Source organism: Bos grunniens, chromosome 15, assembly GCF_055505025.1.
Source record: "Bos grunniens cultivar Pamir isolate PY7600 chromosome 15, Bosgru_T2T1.0, whole genome shotgun sequence".
NCBI lineage: Eukaryota > Metazoa > Chordata > Mammalia > Artiodactyla > Bovidae > Bos > Bos grunniens.
Genome location: NC_141179.1, coordinates 22,974,380 through 23,001,493, shown reverse-complemented (window position 1 = coordinate 23,001,493; position 27,114 = coordinate 22,974,380). Strand labels below are relative to the sequence as shown.

General features: G+C 37.0%; 1 protein-coding gene across 7 annotated transcripts; it reads left to right on the top strand.

The window, feature by feature from the left end:
• The first annotated feature begins 6 nt into the window (after positions 1-6).
• On the top strand, positions 7-25,615 carry IL18 (interleukin 18). 7 transcript variants are annotated; one of them, XR_015141819.1, is made up of 7 exons: positions 7-174; positions 16,682-16,768; positions 17,670-17,681; positions 21,744-21,878; positions 22,688-22,821; positions 23,447-23,700; positions 25,366-25,615. XR_015141819.1 is itself a non-coding variant. In XM_086339217.1 (6 exons), exons 2-6 carry the CDS (start codon positions 16,690-16,692, stop codon positions 25,585-25,587), a joined length of 582 nt encoding a protein of 193 aa, XP_086195343.1. In that variant the 5' UTR covers positions 7-174; positions 16,682-16,689; the 3' UTR covers positions 25,588-25,615. The 7 variants fall into 7 exon arrangements, 3 of the variants coding, with proteins under 3 accessions (XP_086195343.1, XP_086195344.1, XP_086195345.1); XR_015141820.1 differs by having other exon boundaries at positions 24,922-25,615; XR_015141821.1 differs by lacking the exon at positions 17,670-17,681.
• Positions 25,616-27,114: the final 1,499 nt, after the last annotated feature.

Sequence of the window (27,114 nt, the reverse complement as noted above, 5' to 3'; positions counted from 1 at the left end):
CTTCCCAGACGGCAGTCGGATCCGGACCGGCAGACAGTTCTGCTCTCCAATGCTTTCAGCGCTCCTGGCTGCCTGCTTCTGCTGCTGAAGGGGCTGCCGTCTTCTATAAGGAAAAGAAAGGGACCTCAAACCTTTCACATCACGTTTCCTCTCCTAAGAAGCTATTGAGCACAGGTAAGAAATATCATTACTTGCTATTTAGAAACTCAAGTATGGAGATGGGAAGTGATAAGATAGAAAAGCGATTGAGAGGAATTTAACTTCTCTCACATCACTATGATGGAAGACTAGTTGGTAACAACATAAGGAACATAGCATAGTCAGAGGAAAATCTTTTTCTCTCTTTCAGCCACTCTTGGAGAGTATCACTTCAGAGGAAATGTTCTCAAACATCTTGATCCCATGACCTCTTTATACTCCTAAAAATTATTGAGGATCCTGAAGAATTTTTGTTTCTCTGGGCTATTTATTATATTACTGTCATTTGCTATATTAGAAATTAAAACTGAGTATTGTAAAAAATAATGACCTGTTTATTTGAAGATAACAATAGGCACATGACATGTTAGCGTAAATAACTAAATAACATTTTAAATTATGGATAACTATATATTGCAAAAAAATCTCCTGTGAAGAGTGAAATTGTTTTCACTTTTACAAATCTGGCCTAATAAAAAAAAACAGGTGTATTCTCATCTGCTTCTGCATTCAGTCTATGCAATATCACACAAAATGTAACCCCTGGTAAACTCTATTGTGTACACTTATGAGAGTGAAAATTACAAATTACATCTTAGAATTATTACGAAAATTTCTTTGACCTCATGAACCCCCAAGAATCACTGCTTTAGAATATTAAAATAAATAAGCTTCTCTTTAAAGGGAGCCTCAACTCTGAATCAACTATTTTAAAAACAAACAAAAAATTAATACGAAATCTTGATGGAATCTGCATCAGCACCCTTATGCTGTGCTACATTGGACCATATTATAGCATTCCCCAGGAGAATTTTATTTCACAGCAAGGAAAGGGCTGAGTAATATCTTCATTTGGAAGTATGAATAACAAAAATAGGACACTTAAATTCTTCTTTATGCCATCTGTGTATGTGTGTTAGTTGCTCAGTTGTGTCTGACTCTTTGCAACCCCATAGACTGTAGCCCACCAAACTCCTCTGTCCTTGGAATTCTCCAGGCAAGAATACTGGAGTGGGTTGCCATTCTCTTCTCCAGGGTATCTTCTCAACCCCAGGATCGAACCCTGGTCTCCTAAATTGCAGGCAGATTCTCTACCATCTGAGCTACCAGGAAGCCCATGCCTGCTGCTGCTGCTGCTGCTGCTAAGTCACTTCAGTTGTGTCCAACTCTGTGTGACCCCATAGACATCAGCCCACCAGGCTGTCCTGCCCCTGGGATTCTCCAGGCAATAACACTGGAGTGGGTTGCTATTTCCTTCTCCAGTGCATGAAAGTGAAGAAGTGAAAGTGAAGTCGCTCAGTCGTGTCTGACTCTTAGCGACCCCATGGACTGCAGCCTACCAGGCTCCTCGGCCCATGGGATTTTCCAGGCAAGAGTACTGGAGTGGGGTGCCATTGCCTTCTCCAAAGCCCATGCCTACATGTAGCTATCTCAGTCAGTTCAGTTCAGTTGCTCAGTGGTGTCCAACTCTTTGCAGCCCCATGAATTGCAGCACGCCAGGCCTTCCTGTCCATCACCAACTCCCAGAGTTCACTCAAACTCATGTCCATTGAGTCGGTGATGCCATCCAGCCATCTCATCCTCTGTCATCCCCTTCTCCTCCTGCCCCCAATCCCTCCCAGCATCAGAGTCTTTTCCAATGAGTCAACTCTTCGCATGAGGTGGCCAAAGTACTGGAGTTTCAGCTTTAGCATCATTCCTTCCAAAAGGAACACCCAGGACTGATCTCCTTTAGGATGGACTGGTTGGATCTCCTTGCAGTCCAAGGGACTCTCAAGAGTCTTCTCCAACACCGCAGTTCAAAAGCATCAATTCTTCGGTGCTCAGCTTTCTTCACAGTCCAACTCGATATTATGGACAAGCCAGATTTAAAAAGATATTTTGAAGGAAGATATAATAGAATAGCTATCTCAAATTCTATTAAATCTTCCTTCAAAATATCTTTTTAAATCTGGCTTGTCCATAATATCCCTATGTAAATATTATGAATTCTTATATTAATTCATTCATGAATTCTTATCATAGTTTCACAGCCTGTCTCTAGTCTTTTTCGTCGTGTCATTGCCAGCTCAGTAATCTGCTTTCCTATTGCCTATGAGGTTAAATATGTTCTATGTGATTTTTCCAAGCCCTCTATAGTCTAACCCACCCTACCTTGTGTTCACTGAAGGACAGCAGAGTTGTTCCACTACAGTCAAAAAAATATCTCCATTCAGTCCACCTCTTACCACAGTATGGTGTTAATTATCACCTAAATGCTCTTCCTTGTACTCCATCTCTTCAATCAAACAATCAGGATTAAATTCAATTCTCCTTTTCACACAAGGTCAATCCAGCAGTTCTATTTTGGCTTCTTGCTATGAGTCTGTATTTAACAGTTGATTGTATACTGTATACCTTTTATCATTTAATATTTACCTAAATTTTTACCTGAGTCTTCTTCCACTCCCCACCTCTACCATGCCCACATACTTACCTTCATTAAGATGGCAAAATCTTGAAGGACAAAATGACTTATAGAACTGAAGAGTTCTATTTTGACCTTGTTGCTGTCGAGGTGATCAACTACCTGATTTTAGGGAATTAGTTAGGTAACATGCTTCCTCATTGCATCCCGTACCTATTCCACAGAATTGGAATTCCACAGCAAAGGTAAACATAATCATTATTACTTTTCAATTTCAAGACATTTTGACTTTTAATCTGATAGTATGTTTTTAAATTCCCATTGGCTTAATAAAGCTGGTTATATAATAAATATTCCATTGGTACGTATTGTTTTTGAATTATGAGGAAGTGGTTACTAGGGTGTTTGCCACATATTAATGGCTCTTTCTCTGCTACCTTAACTAGAATCTAGAATTATAGACTGCTGGAGCTGGGAGAAAAAAAAAACAAAACTCAAATATTGACCATTAAACACTCTCTTGTCCAAATGAGGAAACTGAGGCCCTCAGAATTAAATGATTTACCCCAGAAAAGATTGGAACATATGTGGTTTAATCACCATTTATGATAGATGAATGATTTTCTACCATTCACTAGCCTCTGGCTAGTTTCCAAGGCTTGTATAACTAAAACTTTTTATTGATGCAAAGAATCAATTATCCCTGCATATTCCTGGAAGGATCTGTCTGGAGTAGTTTATAGCTCTTTAAAAAGAAAAAGTTAATAATCTCGGAATCTTAGCCTGAAATATTCAAAGCATTTTTATCTGATGCGACTTATAATTTTTATAGATTAAAGAAAGCAAAGGAACATGGATGAGAAAGGAAAAGACGAAAATTGAGGGCAGTGGGAGAGGAAGAAGAATACTTGTAATCTAGATGTTTTAAGATCTAACAAAAAAAAAGTGCTAAGAAAATAAAGAATTCAAAAAAAACACTTGCATGAAATAAAAGAGAAAGTAAAACTATTAATACTAGAGAAAAAAAGAAGAAGAATATTTGAGAAATTCTATTTTTAAAAATCTGTCTTCAGACCTCCCTATTCTTTCCTTTTCTTAGTGGCTTTCGGATGGAGTTTAAGTTTTTTTGTTTTACTTTTTTTTGGCTGTGTCAGGTCTTAGTTTCTTCGGACTCTGAAGCATGGGATCAGCAATTGTGGCTCGTGGATTTTGTTGCTATGCAGTCTGTGGGATCTTAGTTCCCTGACCAGGGATCAAACCCATGTCCCCTGCATTGCAAGGTGGATTCTTAACCACTGGACCACCAGGGAAGTCCCAGAGTTAAAGTTTTAAGATAGAAAAAAAATTTCTACCAGTCTCTTTACACAGTGTTGTCATGGCAACAAGGTTTATCATAGCAAACATTTATTTAACATTTTTTGAGCTCCTACTGTGTGATAAACTCTTTCCAGGTGTTGAAGATTCAAAACCCAAAAGGCATCTCATTGTCTTAAATAAACTCAGATTGAAGATGGGCAGACCTATTTGTAATCAAAGTAATCTTAATTCAGGGTAATAAGAACCAGTTTAGAAGCATGAACACAGGGAGGGCGTTTTGGCCATGATAAGAGAAGGATTAGCTAAGTGTGGAGGAGTCAGTTTTCCTGGAGGAAATGTTTGAGCTGTGACTTAAAGGATAAACAGTGAAGAAGGGTTTGGCAGGCAAAAAAGGGAGGGGAAATTTTGGCCTGATGGGAAATAACTGGCTGGACAGTGGAGTGAGGGAGAGTCTGAAAGGAAGAAAAGCAAGGAGAGGAAATTTAAATAGAAGATATGAGAAATGACAAAGGCTAGATTTAAAATAGTGCTGGTGGAGATGGAGAGGAGACACCAAATTCTAGGCACATTTCTGAGTTATAATCTATGGTATTTTTGAGACAGGAGAAGTTTAAACAAAGGAATTGAGAAGAACTCCCAGGTTTCAGTTTCCTTGGGTAGGTCGTTCGTGTCTAACTCTTTGCAAACTTATGGACTCCTCCCAGGCTCCTCTGTCCGTGGAATTTTCCAGGCAAGAATATTAGAGCAGGTTGCATTTCCAACTCCAGGGAATCTTCAACCCAGGGATTAAACCCGCATCTCTGTGTCTCCTGATTGGTAGGCAGATTCTTTACCACTATGCCACCTGGGAAGCCCAGGTTTCAGTTCGGGACAGGTTATTTGGACATACTTGAGAAGGTAATTCATTAGTACATCCTACAGTTGGGACTGTGGATCTGGAGCCAGAAATTGTAATTTGCAAGTTATATATCCCCCAGTAACTGCCACCCTCTCTCTTTATGGTTAAACTTCCTAAAAGAACAGTTTATATTCAATGTCTCTACTTTTTTTTCATCCCATTCTGTTCTAGATCTTTGTCCACTTGCCTTCCCTTCCTCCACTTTCCCTAAACTGTTCTACTGATATCAAAAATTTCTAATTGCCAAATTCGATGAACAAATTTAAGCTTGTATCTAAATTATGGACTCTGCAGCTTCTGACTCCAACCAGCTGCTTCTTGTTGAAGTTCCTTTGTTTTTTGACTTCTGTGATACTTATCTCTTAGATTTGCAAAACTGATTTAATAATTTTCTACTCAAGCCTGTCTTTCATTCTGTTTTCTTAATGAGGTAATCACTCAACAGTTTGCCCAGAAACTTTGAAGTCATCCTCAGTTCCTCCTTTTTCCATTTGAGCTGCAACTAATCAGCTAAAAAATGCTGTTTAATCTCTCTTGAATCATGCCTGCAGCCACTGCCTTAGTTTGTAGCCTCATCAACTCTTAACTTGTTCAAACTGTTTCTACAGCTGTTTTCTGGCCTCTGTCCAAATTTATTAATATCTCATCAAATCTATTTTCTATACTGGTGCCAGAGAGAGCCCTTTGAAACATAAATTTCACCATGTCTTTCTTCTACTGAAAATAAGTCAGTACTTTCAGAAAAAAAAGTTCAAGTTCTTTAGCCTATTCTCCTTTTCAAGCTTTTGGCAAACTTAACTACACTGCAAATTGCGTTTATTTGAATTGAACTAGGTAGAATCAAACTAATTTAAAATAAAAATAATAATCTCACTTTACAGGCAAAATGAAATGTGTGAACTCCAAATTAAATAGTTTGTTTAGAATGATAGTTTCAAAGCTGGTAGGCCAAGTGAGTTGTGAACTGCTAACTCTATTGCCACATAGAAGTGTCTCTTCTACCTGGTAAAAACATCTGCTTTCACGTTGGCATATTGTAAGTGAGGCTATTCTTTAAACATCTCAGAAACTCTTGAGACAAACAGGTTATTGTGGCATTATTTTTATTATAATTTTAGATATTTATTCATTCATTCAGCAAGCATTTATCAGATGTCTGCTACGCACCAGGTTCACAAAACTGAAGCTGATGATATTCCTACTCTTAAGGAATTTACATTCTAACAGGGGAAAAAATAATAAAGGATATATTTACAAACCATGTTAAAATATTTGAGGCCATATTTTTATGAAATTATCTAGAAGATATAATTTTCTTTGGAAATCTCAGCCAGTTATTTTCAATATCCCCACCCCTGCTTTGCCTTGATACCTTTCATCAAGGCACTTAGATATTCCAAAAGCTCATTCTTTCTCTTGTTTTTTTCTTTAATTGGAGGATAATTACTTTACAATGTTGTGTTGCTTTCTGCTATACAGCAACATGAATTAGCCATAAGTATATTTATATATATGTATATCCCCTCCCTCTTGAGCCTCCCTTCTGCCTACTCCCACCCCACCACTCTAGGTCATCACAGAGACCAGGCTAAGCTCCTTGTGTTATACAGCAGCTTCCCACTATCTGTTTTACATGTGGTAATGCGTATATTTCAGTGATACTCTCTCAATTCCTGTCATTTTTTTAATTTAAACAATGTTTATGGAGAATCATGTGGGTCTCTAAAAAATAAAATAAATGTAAAATAAAAAGCATACATATGTGTATATATGCATATATGTATGCTTATATATTATATATGAACTGAATCTAGATAAAACTGTTAAATAGCCACCAAATGGACAGTCAGTTCAAGATGGTGGCCTCACAAGATCTTGAACTCACCTCCTGCCACAGACAACAGATCTACAGTTACATATAAACCATTCCCTCTGAAAAAGACCTAAAAACTAGCTGAAATCTCCTCCACAAGAAAGGATAATAGAGCCACATCCAGATGGGTAGGAGATGGAGAAACATGGTTTCACCAAGAACCCCACTTATGGTGCAGCAACCCACGACAGAGACTGATAACATAAAGCAGAGCTATTCCCTGAGGAGCAAGAAGTCAATGCCCCACATCAGGCCCCCCAGCCCTTGAGAACTACACCAAAAAGATAAGCCCCCAATACATCTGGCTTTGAAAATCAGTAGAGTTTATATCCAGGAGAACCACGGGGCTATAGGAAACAGATTCTGCTCTTAAAGGGCTTGTGTGCAGATTTATTTCCTATAGGACCCATCATAAAAGTAGCAGTTTGAAAAGCACCCAGACCAAATGTGAAGGAAGAGTTATTTGCTAATCTTAAAGCATCTGAGGAAGGTGCAGGAGCTTGTTAGTACTCTCTCGACCTGGATGAAGACACTGGCACGTGCTGTTTTGACAATTTCCTTCTATCTTGCTAGCACTGGCACAGACGAGTGCCATCTTGGCACTCTCTCTATAATGTGCGAATACCACTGGGCACACTGCACCCCCATATTTCTCTCCTGGCCCTGCCAGGGCCCGGCAGGTGTACACAGCCCACATTGGGCAATGCTCCTAGGCCTCTTAATTTTGGTGGCTGGAGGGAAGGCATTTCTAGGTCCCATGAATCTGAGACAATCAAACGAGGAGTTCTCAGAAGACTACCACCCTCAGGGTGCTGCACAGACAGCAGACTGAAATATACCTCCAGTGTCCCTGTGAAAAGGGACTAACGACTTGTCCTGGAGCTTCAGGCTGAGGAGCACACTTCACGTTTATCTCATCTAAAAGCCATGGAGGAACCATCTCTGCACTCATCTTTGGCTTTGCTGCAGTTCACTGGCACCTACGAGAAAGGATCTCACACACACGATAGCCCTGGTTTTTTCCAACTGTAGTCAAAAGGACACCTTCAGATGGCCAGCTCTGGAGGCTAGCAGAATTTATCATTGCAGTCCCACAGGGCAATATATATTTACATACCTTAAAAACTGCTGCCTAGGAGTCTGGCTTCTAATCAGCCTGAAGCTAGTGATAACTGAGGTCTCTCACTCTGAAATACTCACAGGTCCCTCAACACTTGGGACCTATCAAGAATAAATCAGGCGGCATATACAACCACATAGGTTGAGTGACCGCTGAGAACTAAGGCAAGGTTAAACAATAAGGTTCATCTTTACACAAGGTCATGCCTTTAAGGCTAGGAGAGAGAACTATTTTGCCTAATATATAAAAACAAATACAGAAAGTCAAGCAAAATGAGGAATGAGAAGAATATGTTCCAAAGGAATGGATATGATAAAACCCCAGAAGAAAATCTTAATGAAATGGAGATAAGTAATTTACCTGATAAAGATTTTAAAGTAATGGTCATAAAGATACTCATCAAACTCAGGAGAAGAATGGATGAACTCAGTAAGAACCTCAACAAACAGAATATAGACGAAAGTACCAAACAGAAGTCACCGACTGAAGAAGACAACAGCTAAACTGAAAAATACACTGGAGGGACTCAACACCAGACTAGATGAAGCAAAGAAAGAATCAGTCATCTAGAATACAGGGCAGTGGAACTCAAACAGAGCAGCAAAATAGAAAACAAATTTTAAAAAGTGAAGTTAAGGAACCAGTGGGACAAACATCAAGCCAAATTGCATTCACATTACTGGGTTCTCAAAAGGAGAAGAGAGAGAAAGGGGAGCAGAAAACTTATTTGAAAAAATAATAGCTGAAAACTTCCCTTACCTGGGGAATGAAACAGACGCCCAGATCCAGGAAATCCAGGGAGTTTCAAAAAAATAAAAATCCAAAGACACCAAGACACATTATAATTGAAATATCAAAAGTTAAAGAGAGAATCTTGAAAACAACAAAAGGAAAAGCAATTTATTACATACAAAAGAAGCCCCATAAGAACATCAGCAGATTTCTCAGAAGAAAGTTTGCAGGCCAGAAAAGAGTAACATGATATATTCAAACTGGTGAAAGGAAGAAACTTCCAAACAAGAATACTCTACCTGGAAAGTCTTATCATTCAAAACTGGAAAAAAATAAATAGCTTTTCAAACAAACAAAAGCTAAAGGGGTTCATCTCCACTAAACCAGTCTTACAAAAAATGTTAAAAGGACTTTCTTAAGCCGAAAAGAAAGTGCACTAATTAGGAACAAGAAACAGATGAAAGTAAAAATCTCATTATAGAGGTAAACATATAATAAAATTAGTGGATTAATCACTTACAAAGTTAGTATAAAGATTAAAAAACAAAAGTAATTTTTAAAACTACAAAATAACTAATTAAGGGATATAGAAAGTGAAAAATTTTAAGTGTGACATCAAAACATAAAATGTTTGGGGTAGAAATGAAAATGTAGAGTTTTATAATACATTCAAACTTCTTATAAACTTAAAATATGTATTTTTTATATAAGCTGTTTAGATATCACTCTCGTGGTAACCACCAGGCAAAAATCTATAGTAGATACATACAAAAAAATGAGGAAGGGATCTAAGCATAACACTATAGAAAGTCATCAAACAACAGAGAAGAAATCAAATGACGAAACAAAAAGGAATGATAAAACAGGCAGACAGGCAGAAAACTATTAACAAATTGGCAATAAGTACATACCGATCAATAATTATCTTAAAAGTAAGGGGACTAGGTGGGATAATTTGAGAGAATAGCATTGAAACATGTAATTACCATGTGTAAAATAGATGACCAGTGCAAGTTTGATGCATGAAGCAGGGCACCCAAAGCCAGTGCTCTGGGACAACCCAGAGGGATAGGGTGGGGAGGGAGGTGGGAAGGCAGTTCAGGATGGGGGTACACAGGTATATCCATGATCGATTAATGTTGATGTATGGCAAAAGCCATCACAGTATTGTAAAGTATTTATCCTCCAATTAAATAAATTTTTTAAAAAGTAAGGGGACTAAATTCTCTAATCAAAAGACAGAGAGTAGCTGAATGGATAAAAATATAAGAACCATCTATATGCTGCCTACATGACTCATTTCAAACTTAATGGATATATAGAGAACATTCTGGCTAAAAACAACAGAATACACCTTCTTAAGTGCACCCAAGTGCGTGTGGAACATTCTCCACTATAGATCGTATTTTAGGCCACAAAAGAAGTTTCATGAATTTAAGATCAAAATCATGTCAAGCATCTTTTCTCATCACAGTGGTTTGAAAATAGAAATCATCTATTAAAAAAATGGAAAACTCACAAATACATGGAGGTTAAAAAACATTCTATGAAAAACCAAAGGGTCAATGAACAAATCAAAAGAGAAATTTAAAAATTACCTTGAGAGAAGTGAAAATGGAAAATTAACATGCCAAAGCTTATGAGATACAGCCAAAGGAGTTCTAAGAGGGAAGTTTATAGTGATACAGGCCTACTTTAAGATACAAGAAAAATCTCAAATAAATGATCCTACTTTACAATTAAGGAACTTAAAAAAGAACAAATTAAGCCCAAAGTCAGCAGAAGGAATGAAATAATAAAAATCAGAGCAGAAGCAAGTGAAATACAAACTAAAAAGACAAAGTGCATGCATGTGCGCTCAGTCATGTCCTACTCTTTGCAACCCCATGGACTGTAGCCCACCAGGCTCCTCTGTCCATGGAATTTTCCAGGCAAGAGTACTGGAGTGGGTTGCCATTTCCTTCTCCAGAGGATCTTTCTGACCTAGGGATCGATGGAACCTGTGTCTCCTGCATCTCTCGCACTGGCAGGCTGGTTCTTTACCACTGTGGCGCCTGGGAAGCCCAAAAGATAACAGAAAAGATCAACGAAACCAGGATCTGGTTCTTTGAAAAGATAAACAAAATTGACAAACCTTAAGGAGACAAGAAAAAAAAGACAAAGAACTGAAACAAGATCATAAATGAAGGAGCAGAAATTACAACTGATATGAAGAAATACAAAAGATCGTAAAACACTTATGTAAACAATTATGCAGCAACTAACCAGACAAGCTAGAAGAAATGGATAATTTCTAGAAATACTCAGTTTTCGAAGACTGGACTGAATCAGCTATCAAAAAACTCCCAGCAAACAAAAGTCTAGGACAGAAATGTTCACTAATGAATTCTACCAAACATTCAAAGAAGATTGATATCAATCCTTTTGAAAGTGTTCCAAAAAACTAAAGAGAAGTGAGTGCTTCCAAACTCATTTTATAAGGCTACCATTACCTTGATACCAAAACCAGACCAGAAAAAAATTATGGACTAATATCCTTCATGGGTATAGATGCAAAAATTCTCAACAAAATATTAACAAACCAAATTCAACAATACATTAATAGGATCATATGCCATTATCAAGTGGGATTTATTCCAGGGATGCAAGGATTGTTCAGGTCCACAAATCAATGTGATACACTAGATTAACAAAATAAAGGATAAAAATCTTTATGATCATCTCAATAAATGCAGTAAAGTATTTAACAAAATTCAATACCCTTTCACACACACACACACAAAAATCCTCAACAAAGTGAGTATAGAGAGATCTCACCTCAACATAATAAAGGCCATATTTAACAAGCCCACAGCTAACATCGTACTCAACAGCAAAAAGCTGAAAATTTTTTATTTAAGATCAGGAACAAGATATGTATACCCACTATTGCCAGTTTTATTCAACACAGTATGGGCCCTCCTAGCTAGGGTAATTCATCATGAAAAAGAAATGAAAGATGTCCAAGTTGGAAAGGAAGAAGTAGAACTGTCACTATTTGCAGAAAGCATGATTTTATACATAGAAAACCCTAAGACTCCACAAAAAAAATTTAGAACTAATAAATGAATACAGTAAAATTGCAGAGTACAAAATCAGTATACAAACATTGTTTTGTTATACACTAACAACAAAGAACAAGAAAGAGAAATTAAGAAAACAATCCCATTTAAAAACAATCCCATTTACATCAAAAAAAAAAAAAATACCTAGGAATAAACTTAGTCAAAGAGGAAAAGACCTATAATGCCGAAAACTATATGACACTGATGAAAGAAATGAAGGAGATCCAAATAAATGGAAAGATATTCCATGCTCATGAATTGGAAGAATTAATATAATTTAAATGTCTGTATTAGCCAAAGCAATATACAGATTCAATGCAATCCCTATTAAAACTTCAATGGCATTTTTCACAGAAATAGAACAATACATCCTAAAATTTGTATGGAACCACAAAAGATTTTGAATAACTGAAGCAATCTTGAGAAAGAAGAACAAAGCTGGAGGCATTATACTCCTGATTTCAAACTTTTAATACATTGCAAGCTATAGTAATCAAAACAGTATATTAGCGCACGCACGCGCGCACACACACACACACACAAAACAGGCACATAGATCAATGGAACAAGACAGAGAGCCCTGAAATAAACCCACACATGTATGACCAGGTAATCTATGAAAAAGCAGGCAAGAATATACAATGGAAAACTACAGTCTCTTCAAATTGTATTGGGAAAACCGGTACCATGTTCAAAAACTGGCCCACTGTTTTACACTCTACAGAAAGATTAACTCAAAGTGGATTAAAGACTTAAATGTAAGACCAGAAACCATGAAACTCCTAGAAAAACACATAAGCAGACATCTCCTTGACATCAGTCCAGCAATACATATATATAGGCTCTGACTCCAAATTAATGAGACTATGTCAAACAAAAAAAACCTTCTGCACAGTGGAGAAAACTATCAACAAAAGTAAAAGGCAACATTTGAAAGGGAGAACATATTTGCAAATCATATCCAATAAGGGATTAATAGTAGTCAAAGTGTATAAAGAACTCGTACAACCCAATAACAGCAAAAACAACAACAAAAACCTGACTTTAAAAATGGTCAGAGGATCTGAATAGACATTTTTCCAAACAAAACATACAAATGGCCAACAGATACATAAAAAGATGCTCAGTATCACTAATCATCAGAAAGATGACTTATCATCTATATATCTTTCAAAATTATCAAAAGAATAAGAAATAGCAAGTGTTGGCAAAAATGTGTGGAAAAAGAAACTCTATGCATTCCTGGTGGAAATGTAAATTTCTGCAGACACTATGAAAAACAAAAAAAAATAGAATTATCATATTTTTATTTTGTTTGCTAGTTATTTTATTCTAACTAGCAATTCTACTTCTGAGTATCTGATGAAAACAAAAACACTAATTCAAAGAGATATATTCAAAACTATGTTTCTTACAGGATTATTCATAATAGGCAAGATATGGAAAATCCTAAAAGATAATGCTGCTAAAGTGCTACACTCAATATGCCAGCAAATTTGGAAAACTCAGCAGTGGCCACAGGACTGGAAAAGGTCAGTTTTCATTCCAATCCCAAAGAAAGGCAATGCCAAAGAATGTTCAAACTACCACACAATTGGACTCATCTCACATGCTAGCCAAGTAAAGCTCAAAATTCTCCAAGCCAGGCTTCAACAGTACATGAACCAGGAACTTCCAGAAATGTCCAAGCTGGATTTAGAAAAGGCAGAGGAAACAGAGATCAAACTGCCAGCATCCACTGGATCATAGACAAAGCAAAAGAATTTCAGAGAAAAATTTACTTCTGCTTCACTGACTATGCTAAAGCCATTGACTGTGTGGATCACAACAAACTGTGGAAAATTCTGAAAGAGATGGGAATACCAGACCACCTTACCTGCCTACTGAGAAATCCGTAAGCTGGTCAGGAAGCAACTGTTTGAACCGGACTTAGAACAATGAACTGTTTCCAAACTGGGGAAGGAGTACATCAAGGCTGTATATTGTCACCCTGCTTATTTAACTTATATGCAGAGTGCACCATGCGAAATGCAAAGCTGGATGAAGCACAAGCTGGAATCAAGATTGCCGGGAGAAATATCAATAACCTCAGATATGCAGATGACACCACCATTATGGCAGAAAGTGAAGAGGAACAATAGAGCCTCTTGATGAAAGTGAAAGAGGGGAATGAAAAATCTGGCTTAAAACTCAACATTCAGAAAACAAAGATCATGGCATCCAGTCCCATCACTTTGTGGCAAGTATTTGGGGAAACAATGGAAACAGTGAGGACTTTATTTGGGGGGGGCTCCAAAATCTCTCCAGATGATGACTGCAGCCATGAAGTTCAAAGACACTTGCTCCTTGGAAGAAAAGCTATGACCAACCTAGACAGCATATTAAAAGACAGAGATGTTACTTTTCCAATGAAGGTCTGTCTAGTCAAAGCTATGGTTTTTCCAGTAGTCATGTATGGATGTGAGAGTTGGACCATAGAGAAAGCTGAGTGCCGAAGAATGGATGCTTTTGAACTGTGGTGTTGGAGAAGACTCTTGAAAGTCCCTTGGACTGCAAGGAGATCCAACCAGTCAATCCTAAAGGAAGTCAGTCCTGAATATTCATTGGAAGGACCAATCCTGAAGCTGAAGCTGAAGCTCCAATACTTTGGCCACCTGATGTGAAGAACTGACTCATTGGAAAAGACCCTGATGCTAGGAAACATTGAAGGCCAGAGGAGAAGGGGATGACAGAGGATGAGATGGTTCGATGGCATCACCGACTCAATGGGCATGAGTTTGAGCAAGCTCCAGGAGTTAGTGATGGACAAGGAAGACTGGTGTGCTCCATGGGGTCTCAAAGTGTCGGATATGACTGAGCAACTGAACTGAACTGAACAGGAAACAACATAAGTATCCATCAATGGATGAATGGATAAAGAAGATGTGGTGTATATAATGGAATACTAGTCATTAAAATAATGAAATCTTGCAACAACATGAATGGACCTTGATAGTGTTATAACATAACACTCATTTATTTCACTTAGCAGTGAAATAAATCCAACAGAGAGATAAATACTATAATTTCACTTATATGTGAAATAAAAAAAAAAAGAACAAATGAAACAAAATAAAGCTCATAGAGAACAGATTAGTGGTCGACAGAGGGGAGGGGGAAGGGGCAGGCAAAATGAATGAAGGGGATCAAGAGGTGCAAACTTCAAGTTATAAATAAGTTATAGGATGTAAAGTACAGCGTGTGCACTATAGTCAATAATATTTTATTACCAATTTGAAAGTTACTAATAAATTATCCTAGAAATTCTTATCACAAGAAAAAAAATTTGCTACTGTACAGTAACAGATTGTTACTAGATTTACTGTGGTAATCATTTCACAATGTGTATAAATTTTCCATAATAAAAAGTAACAAAAGTAGGCACCAGATAACAATTAGTTTATATTAGCTTGATATGAGTTATGCATTGGAGAAGGAAATGGCAACCCACTCCAGTGTTCTTGCCTGGAGAATCCCAGGGACGGAGGAGCCTGGTGGGCTGCCGTCTACAGGGTTGCACAGAGTCGGACACAACTGAAGCGACTTAGCAGCAGCAGCAGCAATATGAATTAAGTGTTTTCAACTGGGTTTTAATTTCCTCCTTCTTCTATACATGTTTGGCCTCTAGCAAACTGTGCTAGAAAAAATTTGAGTCACCTCTAAGTATAGGTGTATAAACCAATTGACAACTTTGTCCTAACCGTCTTCCTTGGAGGACCAACCATAACTGTCCTCAGGGAGCCATGGACCTCTGAAGTCTAGAGTAGAATTTCTTAATCATTTCTGTGACATGGACCGTCCCATGGCCAGTCTGGTGAGTCTGTGGAGCCCTTTTAAGAATCATGTTTTTATATGCATAAAATTAAATACTTAGGGTTAGAAAGGAAATCCTTCATAGTTAAAGAGTTACCAAAAAAATTTAACAAATTTTAATAGGTTTATATGTGAATCTTTATTAACACATTAAATAACAAGATGTCACGTTGAAAATAATAACTTCCATATGTTTCAAAGTAGTAATGAGCCATATTTCAAGATCTCTGCAACAATTATAATACAGTAAAAATATGTATGTCTATTAATGGTAGTCACAGATACTGTGAATAATACTGTGATTTGTTTCCTGCAGCATAATGGAAGGAACCATTAAATTTCAGTTAGAAGTTGGTGAAAATATTTGAGTGGTTTTTTTCCCCCATCCAAGTTCACAGATTTCCCAGACTTAGAACCCTTGCTCCATAAACAAAGATCTGAAAGGATATACAGCATTTTGGAGTGAGGTTGGGTGGGGTGGAACAGAGGAAAAGAGAAAAAAAATTCTTGGCATTTTCAAATTCTGTATTATTTGATTTTTTTTTAACAGAAAGATTGTATTTATGTATTACTTGTGCTAAAAGCATAACATAGTCCAGTCCAGACTCCAGATCAAAAGCTCCTCTGGCTCAGAGAGGGAGCCATCAGATGCAGAGCCTTCAACCTCCTTCTACCTCACCCCCACTCCCAGGCAGAAACACCATTTTTAGCATTGCCTCACCTTTAGCACTTTGACAGTGAAGTCACAGTCTTCAGTCTTTCACTCACAGAATCCCATTGGTTGTAAGGCAGAGATGGAACCAGTCCCTAGTTAAAGGACAGGATTAGATATGTTTCTGGCATCCTATGTTTATACTGATAATATATGTATATTTCCAACAAAATACTGGAATAGTAAATCAGTTCAATAATGGACTACTTATCTTCCTTTAAAACACTGTTTAATGAGAATATACTTCCATTATCTAGATTTCAAATATCTAATGGTTTGCAAGAGAACATTTGAACACATGCATTCATAAACTGAAGACTCCTGGCATTTATTAAATGTCCAGAGTGTTCATCAGCATGCTGGACTTCTGAAATTGGAGGTAGAACAAGGCAGTAAGTGGTAAAAGATTCCTTTTGTGTAAAAGGAATAATCACTACCTATTAACAGATGACTGTTTGCTTTCATTAGGCATAAAGATGGCTGCAGAACAAGTAGAAGATTATTGCATCAGCTTTGTGGAAATGAAATTTATTAACAATACACTTTATTTTGTAGGTAAGTTCAAAACATATTTAAACCAAATACAGGGTTTAAATACATGTATTCAACTAGAGTTTGAGCAAGCTCCAGGAGATAGTGAAGGACAGGGAAGCCTGGTATGCTGCAGTCCATGGGATCACAAAGAGTCGGACACGACTGAGCAACTGAACAACAATTCAACTAGAAAAGATGTTATAGGCAAACTATTAAGTCACTTGTTTTTTGTTACCAGATTCCATTGTAATATACACACTTCTCTGGAAAAAAATATTGGGCCTCTAGAAATTAATCGTAGTATGTCCAAGGTCCCAGTACTTTGTCCTGCCACCTGTCCCGGCATTTAGTTCATAGTAGCCCACCCAGAAGGTGGTTGCAGGTGCATGTCATGAAAATCCCACAAAATCGGATACATTTGGGTAATACAATTTCCCAAAGCAAAACTGGCAAATTACATAAGAGATATGTATCTTAAATCTAGAGTTCTGTGAGTTATTTTATGTAAATACGTTTGACAAATAGAAACAGATTCTAACGATTAATCTTCCTTGGGCAGTTGGGGTTCACTTGAAAGCTTCTTAGAAAGTTCTTTGGTGACTTTCCATCGAAGCAATAAATTTAAGATTAAAATCTATCACTTTATAAAATTTCTTTTTAGCTACAAATTTAAATTTATGAAACCTAGATTTAGGTTTTATACCTACCATACCCGAGAACATACCAAGTCTAATTAGCTTCATTTTATGGGAGCTTTTGGATGATTATATATTTTTATGGAGGCCAGCAAAGGCCATCAGCAGTAAGACATGGGTTAAAGAATACAGAGGGGCAGAAAAGAGTAATAGAAGGGTTTGTGAGAGGACATTCTGAGTTGAAATATAGAATTAACATATTTTGTTTCTTTTTTTTCCCCCTTTAGCTGAAAATGATGGTAAAGTATAACTTTATTTCTTTCTTTGCAAAATAAATAGCTACTTGAGTAAACATCCATAATACCATTCTCAGCTGATAGAAACTGATACCAGTCTATTTGAGAAGCTAATATTCCCTCAAAGGAATGTGGACTCACTAGCACTGCCTCGGAATAAAGACGACTATAAGGGATACAAAAAAGAATTTCCAACAAAATATGTTTCTCCCAGCTTAGGAAATTCTCAGCTATTAGAATCTCCAAAATAGACCTTGCCTGTTACACAGATCCTGAGATTAGCAGAAAGTCATGGGTTCTCTGGTGTATATAGGAACAGGGTACTGAAGAATGAGAATTGTTGCCTAAAATCAGGAACATCTTCCTTCTTCAACCCTCCCCCTCAGAATGGTCTGGAAAGAAGCCTGGCAGGCTCCCAGGGTGCAGGCAATTCTGGAAGTAGTGGAGAAGGGGGAGGGTAGAGCAGACAGACCAGTGAGGCTAAGTCAGTACATCTTCCTAAGAAGTGAATGTCCCCAACCCTTGTCCCTCTGGCATTCAGAGAGGTTCATACCCATATAAAGCCTATGATCTTCTAACAGACCCCCAAATTATTCAAGGTCACCAGTTTCTCATACTTTTCCTTAAAAATAGCACTTTCCCCATTCTTAATGTGATCCCTACTAGACAAAAATAGAAAACAGGAACTTTTGAAAAATACTATTCCTTCAGGTTTCTTTCTCCAGATTTATTGAGATACTATTGTCATATAGCTCCTCATGTTTCTGAAAGATTGCTCTACACCTTTTTACTTGATTCAGCAAGTACTGGCATCTGTATCTCTGGTGCTATGTTAAGCACTCCGATACAATGGTGAGCAAAACACAGTTCTAATGGGAGAAGCAGGCACATTAGGAAGGCAATTGGAATGTGGAGTGTTACAAAGGCCGGGGATGCCATGGGAGCACCTAGAAGGGCACCTAACTTAGTCTAGTTGATTCTGGGAGGGCATTTTGAAGGAGGAACAGAATTGAAAAGTCAATAGGGGTTAGCCAAGAAAAGGTATTCTGGGCAGAGAGATGAACACATGCAAATATCAGATGCAAAAGAAAGCGTGGCATGTATAAGGACTCGAGTTATTCAGAATGGGAATAGAGCGGCAGTAGGAAAATAATGAGAGAGGAATGAAAAATAGGATGCAGATCCATAAGTTTCTCTTATTCTGATATATGGAATCTCAACCTTATGTTTGGGTTTTGGGGATTCATTAAGCACAATATGTATGATGTAGGATACAGATTAGTTCTCTGTAACAAAGAGATCCCAAAATATAGTAACTGGATAAGATTTAAAAAAAAAAAAAAAAAAAACTTCTTTTGAATATAAAGCCAAGTAGGCAGCAGTTCAGTATTATTATGACTGGATACAGCCTGATGATATTGGAATCTAAACTTTTTCTTTTTCTCTTCCATCATCCCCTAGTTGTTGAAGTCATCTACATACTTGAAAATCTTCATCACACTTCCCGAATCTATATCCCAGCTAGCAAGAAAGTGTTCAAAATAAGAGGAAGACAGGTCTACTCTTTTCAAAGAAAGGCTCTATTTAGAAGTTGTAAACATTAAGTCCACTCATATTCCATAGACTCAAATTTAGTCATATGGCACAAACAGCAAGGGAAATATGGAAAATATAAACTTTATTCAAGGTGACCATGTCATTCATTAAAATTGAAAGATAACATGATCATCTCTCTGAATGTTAACTTTAGTTAAGATTGAATTTTAATTCCTTCAGCTTCTATTCTGTAAAGAATTGCCGTGTGGACAATAAAAGGGGGCTGCCAATTAAGAGGCTATTACTGTAGTCCCTTTAAGAAATGATGGTGACATGAATTCAGATAGGCACAGTGGAGTGCCATTGAAGAGCTCTGAATGGATTAAAAACAAACGTGGAAAAATCAATAGGACATGGATTTTGAAAGGGATGGAAAGAAAGAAAAGATGATGCCTATGTTTTTTCACATAGGCAATTTGTACTAGTCAGTGAAATAGGAAACAGGAGGAAGAGCAAGGTGGAGAGGTTTGAGAGGCAAAGAGGAAGATAGATGATAGATTTAGTGATGGTGAATGATGATCTTATCTGTATGACTTCCTAGTGGAGATGTCCAGTAGATTTTTGGACATGTGGTTCTAAACTCAGGATAAAAAGTTTGGGCTGCACATGATGTGAGAGACATATAGAAATGTTATCTGGAGCTATAAGAGTAACAATGACAAATTGGAGGAAATGCGTAACATGAGAAAGTAAAAGTCATGGACTAAACTCTGAGGAATACCTATATTTAAAGGATTCAGTAGAAAGAGAAGCTAATACAGAATAGAGCAGAGTAGCCAAAGAGGAAGAAGAAAAACAGAGAATGCCACGGAACCCCAGGAGAGCATTTCAAGATGGAGATAATAGGCACTGTGTTGAATTTTGCAGCCTTGAAAATCAAGAGCCAGAAAGCATCTATTATAATTAGCAACAGGGAGTTTGGTGATCTTGGTGAAAGCAGTTTGATGGAAAGATGGAGCCAGTGAGTAGAAGCTTGCAATGAGTAGAATTGTGAATGAAAAGTAAGGAAATGATACTTACAATTCTTACCAGAAGCTCAGCTACTACAAGGAGGAAAGAAACAAGACAGGCTTTAGAGTGGGATTCTGTTGATGGAGGTGCTTTAAATCTCAAAATGAAAAGCTTTATGTTGTTCTGATTATAAAAATAATTTGTTTATAATAAATAACTTAGGCAATGAAGATAAGAAAATTAAGAAAAATTAAAACATGAAAATAACCTCAAAATATTCATTGCTATTATTTTGATATTTTATACATCTATATTAATAAAATACGATACTTAAACTTCTTTTTCTAATATAATATACATAGACATCTTTCCATGGCAATTAATAATTATTTTAAATTATAATTATACTAAATTCATGATAATTCATATTAAGGAAATATCAAAATCTATTTAATCAATTCCCGACTGATGAACATTTAAGTTGTGTCCAGTTTGTTTCTATTACTAAAGTCATCCCATAGGGACTTCCCTGGTGGTCCAGTGGCTAAGCTCCACGCTGCCAATGCAGGGGGCCTGGGTTCAATCCCTGGTCAGGGAACTAGATCCCGCATGCTGCAACTAAGAATTCCCACGACGAAGATCCTGCATGGCCAAATAAATAAAAAATTAAAAAACAAAGTCATCCCATAAACATTCTTACAGAGAAATATTTACACGTTTGTCTGCTATTTCCTCAGGATAAAATCCAGGAAGTAAAATTGCTGGGTTGATGGAAGAGAGGGAATGATTGACTCATTGAAAGTACATGTTACACACAGATGAATTTAGCCTTCGATACCAGAAGAGGCCCCCTTTTCACATATCCCTTGGGACGAGAAGGGTAGAGGAAATAAGAGGTGATGCCTTAGTTAAGTTTGTAAGTGAAGTAGCAGGAAATCATTTGCTGAAAGTGAAAGCAGAGACGATGGTGTAGAGATCCTGAGGAGAATAAAGAAGGCTTGAAATTGCAGCTATGGACTATAGAAGAAATGCTGAACCAGAAAAGAAGGTTCGTTATAGCACCAATTTGTACATTTGTATGACTGGTTACCAGCAGTGCATTCAGCAGCAGGTTTAGAGTTCTGCAGTGGAAAGACAAATGAGTTTGGGATTTAAGACAGTGTCAAAAGGGTATAAATGATGAATCATGAGGTCCAGGCTGCGTAGAGAAGGAAGGAAAAACAGGAAGAAAACCAAGAGTCAGGAAAACTAGACAAAGTGAAAGAAAAGTATTAAGGAGACTAAAAAGATAGGAGATTGTGGTCAAAAGCAGGATATTTGAAGATTTAAAAAATAGAGTGGTTCTGAGTGATAACATGAATCAAGGTGCCCCTGGAAGTCCATTTAAAAACACTGTACAATTTTACCTTAGCTTCTAATACAGAAAATTGTGATTTTTTATTAAAAACTTGAATGTGTAGTATGCCTATTTGTAAATTTGGGAAAAAAATTTTTAGTATGATTTCATGTGCATTTTAGAAGACCTGGAATCAGATCACTTTGGCAAACTTGAACCTAAGCTCTCAATCATACGAAATTTGAACGACCAAGTTCTCTTCATTAACCAGGGAAATCAACCTGTCTTTGAGGATATGCCTGATTCTGACTGTTCAGGTATTTTTAATATACATTTGTAAATATGGAAATAACAAGCTACTTCTTCTTATTCCATTTAACTGCTTACATTTTCTGTGATAGACAGTAGCTTACATGAAAAGTCATAGTGGTGTAATTTCACTGACAAGAAACTTTATAGGGAATCCATATTTTTTAGTTGGCCTGAAAAAATGATGCAATAAAGACAGTGCTAGGGGTCATGCTGTTTGAACCTGTCCTTGGATCATCAATCCCTTCACTGTAATAGCATTAACTGTATGTGATCTCCATTGAGATGGATCCTTAATACCTGCTGGTGATAGCTGAACCTGCTGATAACATTTTCAAAGCTAAACATTAAATATAAATATATAAGCACTTCAAGTAAGTCTGTCTTCCACCAGAAATTTAGAGTGCCTTAGAAAATGTGTAACTTTACTGTGCCTTCCAGGGTATGAATTTCAAATATGAGCCTTTAGGCAGAGTTGGAAAAGTGAATGGTGCACTCTTGAAAAATGCTGAATTTTTATCTTAACAGATAGAGCTTTAATATTCTATTTAGTGTTTAAAAGTTAAAGACAATCTTTTAAAATTCAGAATATTTCTAACACACTTTAAAAGCTGCTGTATTTGTATTATAATACATACTTAAATATGTTTTAAAGAATGTATGAATCACTGTATATAGTCTCCTGCTAAGTGGCTGAATCTCAGAGTATGGGATTGGAAATGAGCCTATTAAGGATTATCTTTTGACTAACTCCCCTAAATACTTATTTGCAAAAATTCTTCTAACTAATGTTCTCATTAATTAATGTTTGTTTCAGATAATGCACCCCAGACCATATTTATCATATATATGTATAAGGACAGCCTCACTAGAGGTCTGGCCGTAACCATCTCTGTGCAGTGTAAGAAAATGTCTACTCTCTCCTGTGAGAACAAAATTGTTTCCTTTAAGGTAAGACTGAGCCTTAATTTGTTTTAGTCATATTTATGTGCAAAATTAGAAAGCCCGAATATCCCCAGTCCAACCTTTTGTCTGGACAAGAATAGCAAGAAGTAGAGAACCATTGAAATAGTTACTGAAAATTGTTAAGCTCTTTAACCTACTGTAGTAACATCATAGTTTTTCAGAGTTTGCCATAGGGAAAGAGGGTCTTCAACACTTGTTTCCTAATCCAGGTCTTCTGAATAATCAACCTATAGATTAACAATAACACAGAATAATTTATGAATTATTTTATTTTAAGAACTGCATGTGATTTTCCAGAATAAGTCCTGCTACAAGGAATGAAGTTAATAGTTCCTCTGTAAACCCTCTACTGTGTAAACTATGATGATAATATTTTAACCCCTAATCATTTTGTTCCTACTGCTTAGCCTAAGTCTTGCTATAACCTTGCAACATAACATTCAGTTGATATATATTATTTTTAATGTTAATCTAAGTGAACAAAATTAATAGGATCAATTGTAAAGCAATGGTATGATGTATCTCAAAGCCAGATATAAATTCTTTTTGGCCACTGCTTTTTTCTCTATTCTCCATCATCATTTTTCTCTATTTTTTCCATTATTATTAGATAAACAACCAACTATAGATATGGGTTGATTCATAAAACTTTCCTCCCAATGAGAGCAGCCAGGGGATGCTCACATATTGGCAGTATTTCAGAAGTGAATCTCATGTCATGAAGACTTTCTGAGTGGATATTTGCCAATAAAAAACTACAATAAAGATCACCGAGTTCCCACTGAAAGTTAGAGTAAGACCTTCACAGACGTGCAAAGGAGCAACTTGGAACAGAGGGAAAAGCCACATTAAAATATAATCCAAGTAAGATCAGTGCATCTGTAACAAATACAGCCCCCCCGCCCCCCCCCAAAAAAAAACCCTTAGCCATTCCCTTCCAAGCTCAGTTACTGTAATGTCTTTAGAAGCCTGGAGGTGGACAGGCAGGGTGGAGAGGATTCAGCATGTTGTTACTTAGCAACAAAATCAGAAGGGAAAGGAGGGAGATGGCCAAGCTCAAGCCATTTGGGATAGAGAAAAACTAATTCAGCTGCGAGACAGAATCAGAAACTGAGAAAAGCCTGATCTATATGTAAGTAGGGACTTCCCATGGTCAAGAATCTGCCTGGAATGCAGGAGACCCAGGTTCAATCCCTGGGTTGGGAAGATCCCCTGGAGAAGGGAATGGCTACCCACTCCAGTATTCTTGCCTGGGAAATCCCATGGACAGAGGAGCCTGGTGGGCTACAGTTCATGGGATCACAAAGAGTCGGACATGACTGAGCAACTAACTCTTCACTTTCACATGTAAGTAGACACTTACTGAGAGACTGGGGACAGTGTCAGGAAGATGAAAATAATGCTTGGCAAATAGTAGAATGGGAGAACTAGTTTATAGTGTCATTAAATTAGATTCACACTTGTTGATAAGGGACAAAGATCAAGCTAGATTTATAAAGATTTATAAGATTTATAAATTCCAGTTGAGAAGTCTTGGGGGAAAATCCAGGTCCTTTCAGGCATCTAAGGAGGATACCGGGATGCTGTTTTGGGTTTGGAGGTCTCTGTCAGTCCTTGGTTAGGATCATGAAGATCTTTGCTACCAGAGGGTGAAAATAAAGTTCAAATAGTCTACTGGTTTTGGGATTAACATGGAAAGAACCTGAAAAGGTCCTCACATTTTCTAGTCCATCCTGAAAAGTAGGCATGGTGCACTAAATGGGAAAACCACAGGCAGTACTGTCAGTTAAGTGACCAGCAGGGTTATAGTTTCAAGGGATTAGCCATTCTTTGGAAAACTGCATTCTGCCACTGAGACATAGGAATCAGCATCTGACCTCCCAGGGCAGGGGCCAGCCAAGAGACAGACTACTTTCAGGACAGAAATTCAGGACTACTATGGAAATGAGATGCTTGGCAGGGAAGCCCCAAAAGTTGCTGACCAAGACCTGGAACAAGTAACAGGTCTATTTATAGCCGGTTTCAGTTCTTGTCTCCACTGAAGGAAGCAGCTGAGGTTCCTGCTCCTTCCTGTCTCTCCCACAGTTGGTTCACAAACTGGAGCTACCCTAGGCTCATGGCTGAAGGTCATCAATGTCTACAGCTGTGAATGGTTGAAGAAGACAGGAACTGATATTAGCCTGAAAAGGCTGTGGTCTTGGCTGGAACTCCACTTCATCTTGAGCAGATAATGGACTCCACTGAATGGAAAAGGAGAGAAGGAAATCATCTGATGGATATATTGGGAAAAACAGAGGCCTGGGCCTAAATGCGCATTACATAGTGGGGAAAGCCAAAGTGGTCAAGAAGAATGGAGGATTAGAGATTCAGAGGGAGAGGAGATCAGTATTCCTACATTCAGAGATTTTTTTTTTTTTCTTAATTCTTGAGAATATAAACTTCTTTAGTTCTGTGCAATATTTCAAAATAAACTGTACATATTGAAATCGGTCATGTCCTAAAAAAATTAAGCAATTTTTTTCTTTATAGGAAATGAATCCTCCTGATAACATTGATAATGAAGAAAGTGACATCATATTCTTTCAAAGAAGTGTTCCAGGACATGATGATAAGATACAATTTGAGTCTTCATTGTACAAAGGGTACTTTCTAGCTTGTAAAAAAGAGAATGACCTTTTCAAACTCATTTTGAAAAAACAGGATGATAATGGAGATAAATCTGTAATGTTCACTGTTCAAAACCAGAACTAGATATTAAAATGACATAGTTTGAACTGTCTGAGCTGTCTGAGTTTTTACTTTTCAAAAAGATTATGAGTTTGAACGTGTAATTATAATGATAAAATGAATAACGATCTCGAAGATGTCACTGAAAAATTAATAATAAGCTTTTGAAAAATTAAATTGACTTCCTCTCATCCAGGTGAATAAAATATCTGTATAGTGTAAGAAGAATGAATAGTTTAAAAACACATTGTACAGTGTTAACTGGAAAATAGATTATATTCAATAGAAATGTTTTGAAACTTTGGGGTTATTGGTCCTAATGATGAATAAAACTGATACTTGAATTTTCTAGTTTTCAATAAGTAATTAAAACCTTAAAGGTTTTATAAAGAAACCACTTCACTTGACTAATTTTTGTATTCCTTTCAAAGTCAGGATATCTTTAAAAGTCAGATTGATCCTGAATCTGGCAACATATAAAAAGAATTATGCAGTCTGGTGAAGTATCATTCAATCCAGGAATGCAAAGATGGTTTAATATTTTAAAATCAAGTAATATACCATATTAATAGGATAAAGGATAAAAACCCACAATCATCTGAATAAATGCAGGGAAAGCACTTACAAAATCTAGTTCATAGTAAAAGTTCTCAACAAACTTGAAAGAGAAGAGAACCTCTTCAATGTGATAAATGGCATCTATGAAAAGCTAATGCTAATATCATACTTTAATGGTAAATAAAAAAGCAAGAATTTCAGCTGTTGCAACTTCTGTTTAACATCATGCTAGAGGTTCAAGCCAATAAAATTACAAGAAAAAGAAATAAAACATATCCAGATTAGAAAGGAAGAAGGAAATGTTATTTGCAGACAACATTATTCTAAATGTAGAAGATCCTAGAATATATACCCATGTGTTTACACAAACCCCTATTAAAATTAATAAACAAGTTCAGCAAGGTCACAGAATACAAGATTAGTATACAAAAATGAATTGTATTTTTATATACGAGAATGAACAATCTGAATACAAAAATAAGAAAGCAATTCCATTTACAATGATATTACAAAGAATATAACATATAAATAAAGTTAGCAAAAGAAGTACAAGTCTTAAACATCGAAAATTTCAAAACAGTGCTGAGAAAAATTAAATACATTCTAAATGGAGAGATGAGACACTTCACATTCACTGTTTGGAAGACTCAGTGTTGTTAAGATGGCAGTTCTCCCCCAAATTGATCATTAGATTCGACTCAATCGCCACCAAAATTCCAGCAGGTTTTTTTGCAGAAGTTGACAACCTGTGCCTAAAATGTATGTGTGTGCTTTGTGCTAAGTCACTTCAGTTGTGTCTGACTGTGACCCTATGGACTAGCCTCCTAGAACCCTCTGTCCATGGGAGTCTCTAGGCAAGAATACTGGAGTGGATTGCCTTGTCCTCCTCCAGGAGATTTTCTCAACTCAGGGATCAAACCCATGTCTCCTGTGTCTCCTGCACTGCAGGCATATTCTTTACCTACTGAGCCACCTGGGAAGCAGGAAATCCAA